General features: G+C 57.3%; 1 protein-coding gene across 1 annotated transcript; it reads left to right on the forward strand.

Moving 5' to 3' along the window:
* Positions 1–2,046: 2,046 nt before the first annotated feature.
* ColSpa_08144 (leptomycin B resistance protein pmd1) lies at positions 2,047–6,202 on the forward strand (the record flags this gene model as incomplete). The annotated part of the gene is made up of 3 exons (XM_049274356.1): positions 2,047–2,593; positions 2,653–3,918; positions 3,966–6,202. 3 exons carry the CDS (start codon positions 2,047–2,049, stop codon positions 6,200–6,202), a joined length of 4,050 nt encoding a protein of 1,349 aa, XP_049130313.1.
* Positions 6,203–9,547: the final 3,345 nt, after the last annotated feature.

A 9,547-nucleotide genomic window follows, 5' to 3' on the forward strand; every position in this document is an offset into this window, starting at 1 on the left:
AAACCAACACCCTGGAACTTTGGCGAGGAAATGAACGGACCGGAATTCGGGTTGCTAGTGAACCCCGAGGGAGGGGCAAAGGACGCTGGGGGCGTGGTCAAGCGAGGCACGGCGGCGCTAGTGCTCAGCAGTCGCCGGCTGACTCGACCCGGGGGACGGACCCGACCTAGGGACCTTTGGGATGACGGGCCCCCCCCTTACAGTCGGCGAGACAGGACAGGGAAAGAGCGGTACGGGAACTTATTCGTGTCTGATCCAAGAACCGCGTCGGGCTGGCTATCGGATGACCCGAGCATGACGTGCAGAGGGCATCCTGAGTACGGGCTCTCCAAGACTGGTGCACGCTGTGTTCTGTTATGTACTGGTTGATGCGACAATGACAAGACCAAACAACAGCAAACACCCGAGCCACGGTGCAAGCTTTTGAGTTTCCTGCCGTCCAACAAACGAAAGCAAACATTAAAGGATATTAAGAGGGGACGCAGTTACGGTCCGAGTTTCGTCGTACAGCGCTCGCGCAAGCGAGATAAATAGTACACGAGGAATGGATCGCAGTCAGCGTCGGCTACGAGAAAGAAATGGCCCGCAGTGCTAGCATATGCACACTATACCGTGTATGCCTTAGTCAGGTGGTCAGGGTACACGCAAATGTACAGGGTAGCACCTGCGCATCGCAGAGCTTTCCTTCCCCAGAATCGGATCTGGGGCATAAAAGTGCCAATACAGGCAATAAAGAGAGCGCGGCAGCGACCTGCCATTCCGTTGAATCCCGGGCAGTCGTCGCTGGCGAACCCCGGTCCTGCAGGCGTTTTCTGCGATGGCTTATCAGGCAGAAAGAATACGGACAATGCATGTACACTACTACTATGCACAGCAGCAACCCACCCTGGCTGAAGCTGCAATCATTAGTGCGTCGTTGGTTGCGTTTCCGACCATACCTAGTCCCACAAGCTCGCACCTCGCACTTTGGGCTTCTGCGAGTTTTAACAGTCCCCTTTCCATACAACAGTGACAACCACGGTGGAGGTTATACATAGTCCAGCTCCTTGTACATCGCTCCTGGATGACTCTTCGCGGCGTCCCCAACTGCGACAAGCTGCCACAGCGAGCGCCCCGCCCCACGATCGACGCCCGTAGGATGGGCAGAAGTACCTACGGACCACCCTATCCTGCCGCGTCTTCTTGTGTCGAGATGTGTACGTACGTCTGCGGCGCGGGTCGGGCAGGAGCCTAGAAAAGAACCGGGCTAGTGACTGTTCGGGAAGTTGAGAAGAGCGAGGTCAGGACTCACATCGGGTCGGTTGCATTCCGTTGGCTTCTCGTCCCGGTTGGCCATCCATCATCCCTCTCCCGCTCCTGTTCCCAGTCGTCGTGTCGTTTCCAATGCTCGCTCCATCTCCGCCCCTCCTGGTTCGCCCCAGGTCCGGGTCCTAGGCCCCATCTATATCAAAAGTGCCCACCCCAGTCCGTTCGTAGGTCGCCGAGGCCAAGGGACTTTTTTTTTCCACCCCTCTCATCCTCGCAACGACGGATACCACTAATCCCTATCCTGGCCTGCAACCCGAGTGGGAACGCCTCTTCTTCTCGATCCGTCCTCTTTCATTAAAAGTCTCGAGCGAGGGACGCCAGTCGATATCGATTACCGCTACGCTTGTTGCTTCCCACCTTTTGCCTACCCTGATCCTTTCTTTCGTTTGCGCCCGTGGACGATCTCCCTCCGATCGCCTGCAAAAAAGATTTCTTGGCTTTCGCTGTCTTCGGCTTTGCTTCTTCACTGCCTTTCTTTTCCATTGCCCTCTCGAGGACTTGGCAGCTCGAGGAACACCGTCTGTGCAGCAACATTCCATGCGATAAAAACCGCCACTTTCGAGCTCGGCATACCAACTTCAACCGCCAGCAACGACATCCCGCATCCTCGTTATCGAGTCGCTTGCGCTTGAAGATTTCCACTTCCGACCCAGCTTGCGCGTTGCGCATACCTGCGCAACAAGCTCGCCACTTTAGCCACCCCCTTGTGAAGCGCAGCTCTGCTGGGAGACCACCAACATGACGCTTGAAAACGAAAAGCCCTCTGCGGCTACCCAAAAGGCAGAGATGGCCGAGAAGCCTGGCAACGGCCACTCGGACAGGGCGTCGTCGCATGGCGACTCGACCGAGGTGGACGCTTCGAGCCATCCCAAGACCCAGAACGCCGAGATCAGCAACCTCGAAAAGGCCGACTCCAAGGCCATTGCACCCAAGGACCCCAGCGACGACCCCTACGAACACCTCCCCGAAGATGAGGCCGCCATCCTCAAGCGTCAGGTCTTCACCCCTGAGGTCAAAGCGGGCATGGCGACCCTGTACCGCTACTCCTCGACCAACGATATCCTCATCCTCGCAGTGGCTGCCTTCACGTCCATCGTCGTTGGCGCCGCTCTGCCGCTCATGACCGTCATCTTCGGCAACCTGCAGGGCACTTTCCAGAACTACTTCAACGGGGTTATATCCAAACAGGACTTCAACAACGAGATGGCAAGTTTGGTTTTGTATTTTGTCTATCTCGCAATCGGCGTCTTCGTCTGTCAATACCTGAGCACCGTCGGCTTTATCTGTAAGTTTGCGCCCTGGCGGAACCCTGCGAGCCTAAGCATAAATCTGACACGAAACCAGACACGGGAGAGCACATTAGCGCAAAGATCCGTGAGCACTACCTTCAGAGTTGCATGCGCCAAAACATTGGCTTCTTTGACAAGCTGGGCGCCGGCGAGGTGACAACCCGGATCACGGCCGACACCAATCTGATTCAAGACGGCATTTCCGAAAAGGTCGGCCTCACGCTCGCCGCCCTCGCGACCTTCATCTCGGCCTTTGTCATTGGCTTCATCCACTACTGGAAGCTCACCCTCATCCTGCTATCCACCGTCGTTGCGCTGCTCCTGAGCATGGGTGGCGGCTCGACCTTCATTGTCAAGTACAGCAAGCAGTCGATCGAGTCGTACGCCCACGGAGGCAGTCTCGCCGATGAGGTCATCAGCTCTATCCGCAATGCCATCGCCTTCGGAACCCAGGACCGCCTGGCCAAGCAGTACGACGTGCACCTGACCAAGGCTGAACTGTACGGCTATAAGGTTAAGTCGGCCATCGGCGTCATGGTCGCCCTCATGATGACTATCCTGTACCTGAACTATGGCCTCGCCTTCTGGCAGGGAAGCAAGTTCCTCATCGAGGATGGCATTGCCCTATCCAACATTCTCATCATTATGATGTCCATCATGATCGGTGCTTTCAACCTGGGAAACGTCGCCCCCAACGTGCAGGCCTTTACGACCGCCATTGCCGCCGCCGCCAAGATCTACAACACTATCGATCGCGTTTCTCCCCTTGATCCGTCCACCGAGGACGGCATCAAGCTTGACAAGGTCGAGGGCGCGATCCGTCTTGAGAACATCAAGCACATCTACCCGTCCCGCCCCGAGGTCACGGTCATGGAGGATGTGAGCCTGAACATCCCTGCCGGCAAGACCACGGCCTTGGTCGGTGCGTCCGGCTCCGGCAAGAGTACGATCGTGGGTCTCGTCGAGCGCTTCTACGACCCCGTCCGCGGATCTGTGTACCTCGACGGCCACGACATCAGCACCCTGAACCTGCGTTGGCTTCGCCAGCAGATGGCTCTCGTCAGTCAGGAGCCCACGCTCTTCGCCACTACCATTTACCAGAACATCAGGTACGGCCTCATTGGCACCCAGCACGAGAACGCGACCGAGGAAGAGCAGAAGAAATTGATCGAGAACGCCGCGAGGATGGCCAACGCCCATGACTTCATCAGCGGTCTCCCCGAGGGCTACATGACGAATGTCGGCGAGCGTGGTTTCCTCCTCTCCGGTGGTCAGAAGCAACGTATCGCCATCGCCCGGGCCGTCGTGTCCGACCCCAAGAGTAAGTCCGTCCAGTCAAAAGACGACGAATCCTGGCTAACTTCCCAGTTCTCCTTCTCGACGAAGCCACTTCCGCATTGGACACGAAGTCAGAGGGAGTCGTGCAGGCAGCCCTCGAAGTCGCCGCCGAAGGCCGCACCACCATCACCATTGCCCACCGCCTCTCCACCATCAAGGACGCCCACAACATCGTAGTCATGTCCAACGGCCGCATCGTTGAGCAGGGCACCCACAACGAGCTCCTCGCGAAGAACGGCGCCTACTACAACCTCGTCACCGCCCAGAATATCGCCCGCGTCAATGAAATGGACCCCGAGGAGGAGGAAGCCATCGATGCCGAGGACGACGAGCTTATCCGCAAAAAGTCCCGCGTCTCCGAGAAGGGCTTCGTCGCTGACCCCGAAGACGACATCGCGGCCAAGATGCAGCGCACGACTACCACCAAGTCACAGTCGAGCATCGCCCTTCAGAACCGGACGGAAGAGGGCGAGGTCAAGTACAGCCTGTGGACATTGATCAAGCTCATCGCCTCGTTCAACAAGAAGGAGTGGAAGCTCATGCTCATCGGTCTCTTCTTCTCCATCATCTGTGGTGGCGGCAACCCGACCCAGGCCGTCTTCTTTGCCAAGCAGATCATGACCCTATCGATCCCCCTTGACAATGCCTCTGATGCCCTCCGCCACCAGATGAAGAAGGACTCCGACTTCTGGAGCGCCATGTACCTCATGCTCGCCGGCGTGCAGTTCATTGCCTTTGTCGTCCAGGGAGTCGTCTTCGCCAAGTGCTCTGAGAGGCTCATCCACCGTGTCCGTGACCAGGCCTTCCGCACCATGCTGCGCCAGGACGTCGCCTTTTTCGACAAGGACGAGAACACGGCCGGAGCGCTCACGTCGTTCCTATCCACTGAGACGACCCATTTGGCTGGACTCAGCGGTGTCACCCTCGGCACCCTGCTCATGGTGTCGACGACCTTGATCGCGGCCCTCGCTCTCGCCATCGCCATCGGCTGGAAGCTCGCGCTCGTCTGCACCGCGACCATCCCGATCCTCATCGGCTGCGGTTTCTTCCGTTTCTGGATGCTTGCGCACTTCCAGCGTCGGTCCAAGACGGCCTACTCCAACTCGGCGAGTTACGCGTCCGAGGCCATCTCTGCGATCCGCACCGTCGCCTCGCTCACACGCGAGGACGACGTTATCCTCCAGTACCAGAACTCTCTGGCCATCCAACAACGCGCAAGTTTGATCTCCATCCTCAAGTCCAGCTTGCTGTTCGCCGCGTCCCAGTCTTTCATGTTCCTGGCTTTTGCTCTTGGCTTCTGGTACGGTGGTACGCTCATTGCCAATGGCGAGTACAACATGTTCCAGTTTTTCGTGTGCTTCTCGGCCGTTATCTTCGGTGCTCAGTCCGCCGGATCCATCTTCTCGTTCGCCCCGGACATGGGCAAGGCTCACCAGGCTGCCCACGAGCTCAAGGTGCTGTTCGACCGCAAGCCGACCATCGACACCTGGTCCGAACAGGGAGCCAGGCTTGACGCCGTGGACGGCACCCTCGAGTTCCGCGATGTTCATTTCCGGTACCCGACCAGACCCGAGCAGCCCGTCCTCCGTGGACTGGACCTCGTCATCCGCCCGGGACAGTACGTCGCCCTTGTCGGTGCCTCTGGCTGCGGCAAGTCCACGACAATTGCCCTTCTCGAGCGCTTCTACGACCCCCTCTCCGGCGCCATCTTTGTCGACGGCAAGGAGATCAGCACGCTTAACGTTAACGATTACCGTTCCTTCATTGCCCTCGTCAGTCAGGAGCCCACGCTCTACCAGGGTACCATCAGGGAGAACATCATCCTCGGCGCCAACAGCGAGGTCACAGACGAGGCCATTGAGTTCGCCTGCCGCGAGGCCAACATTTACGACTTTATCGTCTCAATGCCCGAGGGCTTCAACACGATTGTGGGTAGCAAGGGCGCCCTGCTGTCTGGTGGACAGAAGCAGCGTATTGCCATCGCCCGTGCCCTCATCCGCGACCCCAAGATCTTGCTGCTGGACGAGGCCACGTCAGCCCTGGACTCCGAGTCGGAGCACGTCGTCCAGGCCGCCCTCGACAAGGCCGCCAAGGGCCGCACGACCATTGCTGTTGCGCATCGTCTCAGCACCATCCAGAAAGCCGACATTATCTACGTCTTCGACCAGGGACGCATCGTCGAGCAGGGCACGCACGCCGAGTTGATGAAGAAGAATGGCCGCTACGCCGAGCTGGTCAACCTGCAGTCGCTGGAGAAGAGCGGCTGAGTATGTGTAAGGAGGGAGGTTAGATTTGCTGCGAAACTGCATCTGCATGTGGAGGTTCTGTTATAATGTCTCCAGAGATATCCGGATCATCACACTGATCCATGTCTATTTTGCATTGTTGGGCGTTTTTTTTTCTTTTTTTCTTATTCATCACGAAGGATGGGTGCGTAGACACGTGACTTAGACTGGCTACTATAAAAAAAGGGTGTCTTCAAGACGAAGGCATGTTGGGTTGCCGTAGCCCTTGGTTTAATGGGCAGGGTTAAGAGTTTGCACTCCCCTCCACCGGTACGAGTTCGCCGTACCCACTCACTTAGAAGTAATTCAACTTTCAAGGCCACTTTACTTTCCCAGTGACGTGATCAGATCAGCCGCCATGAATAGCCGAGACCCAAAACTGGAGATGCCGTTAGACGCGATAACAAGGCATCCGTATATGCAAGTGCCAAGGTCTTTTTCCAATGACTTGCCGCAGCATTGTCTGGACGACCCGCTCGGGACCGGGCGCGTTGATGGTGACACGGAGCCGAGCGGGGCTGCTTGCATCTCATCGGGGCCACGCCCGAGATCTGCGCGGGTACCATCTCGGCGCCTCACGGACCGCGGTCAGGTTTTGCTCGGTTTTCCGTCCTCAAGGGCCGACAGACGAGCCCCTGAGCTTTGTGACCTCCCTGGCTGGAAGTCTAGTCTCCGTCCCAGGGCAAGGGCGCTTTACGAAGGATTATGTATCTCGGCGGGCGGCGGCCGTGTTCCACGCAGCAAGCCGAAGCCAAGCTGTTGACTCTGGGGCTTTTTCGCCCTTGCTCGCTTAGCTGCGATGGAAACGAGATGAGGCGTACGTCAATGGCGATGTCGTATAATTATTACCGCCTCGGCTCACTTGCCCCAACTGGTGTCAGACATGCCTCGCAGCAGGGTGTGGTAGTGAGACTTGTCTTGGGGTCCTCGGAACGAAAACTGACCTTGTGCAATTTGGTCGTCTGTAGAAGCGGCCAACTCGGGTCTGCGGTCCGCCGCCGGCATGTGACGGGGATTTCCAGGCACCGATTGTTTCAGCAACTTCGTGTTCTGAACCGGTGGCATTTGTTTCGAGACGTTCGCTCCCACGATGCCGTCGCCCTTGAAACCAGTCTGAACAAAGTTGAGCTACGTTCTACAGAAGCCCAGTATGTTTCTAGGCCGGGCGAAGAGGGCGGTCGCTGAGCAACGTTGGTCAAATCATGTCGTGTTCGTGCAACATCTATGCGGGTTGGCGGACAGTTGCGAGTGGCTCCCGGATGCGCGCGAGCCGACGAATCGCCTCTGGAAGCCGCTTTGCTCGTCCAGACGCGTAAGCCGCCTTTAGTCGTCGCATAGACGGGCGAGGCAACAAATGGTCTCAAAAGGTGCCCATGCGGAAATGTCGGCACGGAGACGCGACTCTGGGAGGGTTCTGCCAGACACTAGCGCATGTGTGAGAGCGTAGCTGAGTGCCATATCGGTCATGGTGTCAGGAAGAGCTAGCCCTGGGACTCCTCGACGCACACTAGTTGGAATAGGGGCACAACTCAACCGTTGGCCAGTCAAGTCGAGAAAGCCCGCCGGTTGCACAAATTCACGCCTCGGTCGCGTGCGATCGGTGGCGCTGTTGTACAAGACTGCCACACCGGCGAGGACTAGGAGCGGTTTCCAGTGACGGCATGCAAGGAGGCGCAGGTACCCGCCGACTAAGAGAGGCACCGCGAAAGCCAAATCGATAGACCTTGTACCGTCGGGGCACTAGTCCACCACGTCGGGAAACTCAAAGAGAGTCGGGTTGGGAATGCGAGCCAGAGACCGCCAAAATTGCTGCAATCCAATGTCAAGATGGGCCGTTTCTCTCACGGCCGTGTGGTGGTCAGAGACGCGAAGGTGTGAGATGTCACTCCTGACAAGCTGACCGGAGTATGGGCTCGGGGGAAATGAGACACATCGTCGAATGACACCACTTTGGGTGAATTGATAAACTTTCATGAACGATGCTTGGCAGCCAAGAGGGCACCGACCGAGACTTCTCGAAGGCTGAAGGGAGCATCCTTCCTGCAAGGAGCCGAAGACGGTAATCATTTGAGTTAAAACCGATGAAGGTCGCCTGCCGGGCCGCTGCATCCGGTTGCAGCGAGAAGAAAAACCAATAGGTTTTCCTCTGATGTATTTGACTTTTTGATAGCAGATGGAGTTTACAGTATGCTGGGCTGGCCCTTGTGGAAGTGTGTACCCGACCGGGGCTGGCGTGGGGGAGGGTTCTTCGTTGCACACGACTGAGGTCTAGATGCGGTGTCCAGGGCAGATTGGATGGCGGCAAGAAAATCTTGTGGGAGGCGCGGTAGAAGGCAACCGGTTACGCGTGGTAGACGCAGTCAATGTCCCACTAGCTAGAACTATACCTCGCAGGCCCGGCTGATTCTGGGCACTCTCGACTCTCGTGGGCCTTTTAAGTCGATTGATGGTAACGGCGACGTCTCATTGACAGCCCAGTGTTTTTGGGTGTGAATTGGACTGAGAGGGGGGATATGACGACAGCCAGAGGAGAGACAGCTTGTAGCTCGCGATCGGGATGCCGCCGCCCAATTCCGTCTTATTGTATGCGAGGGTTAATGACGCGGTTAGCTGCATGGAAGCGACGGCCCCATCGGCGGTTTATTGAAGGTTCCATTGAGCCCAGACAGAGTCGAAAATATTCCTGCCCCGGCTACGGCCACGTAAAAGTTGGCTGATAACGACTCGGGCGACGGGCGTTAATTTGGGGTGTCAAGCCTTGTACTAGATTGATGAGAATCACGCACGGAAGTTCGAATAGGGGACGGACGCTGAATCATGGACTCTTGCGAGGGATGAAGACACGGCACCATGGATGACCTAGCCGGAGTTCACAATCTTTACTGGGAAGGGGCCCCCATATCCAATATGCGCCGGCCAACATTCACGCCAGGATATCACTGGACACGCCGTCTCCCGGCATGTCAGGAACCACTGAAGAGGCTGCGGTCGAGACGAACCACCTAAAGAAAGACGCGATACTACGCAGAGTTCATCCTGGACGTTGCTGACTCTTGCCATCCCTCATCAGTGACACTGTTGCAGCCGTTAAGTGGGGGCGGGTGGGCACCCGGGCCAATCTGAAGAGCCCACACTTCCCCCGATCTTACCTAGCCATGATTGGCCTGGTCCATCTGGCACTTTCCAAGTCAATTAAAGTGTTCTTGCCTTGATTTCGCAAAATCCCTCTCCAGGGCGGTGCACATTGGCGGGATGTGTAGATGCACGCGCACAAGCGGCCTCGCTCTGCGCATGCACTCATCTGGATTGTACCAGCCTGTGGGCCCA

Source organism: Colletotrichum spaethianum, assembly GCF_022836535.1.
Source record: "Colletotrichum spaethianum MAFF 239500 DNA, contig21, whole genome shotgun sequence".
Lineage (NCBI taxonomy): Eukaryota > Fungi > Ascomycota > Sordariomycetes > Glomerellales > Glomerellaceae > Colletotrichum > Colletotrichum spaethianum.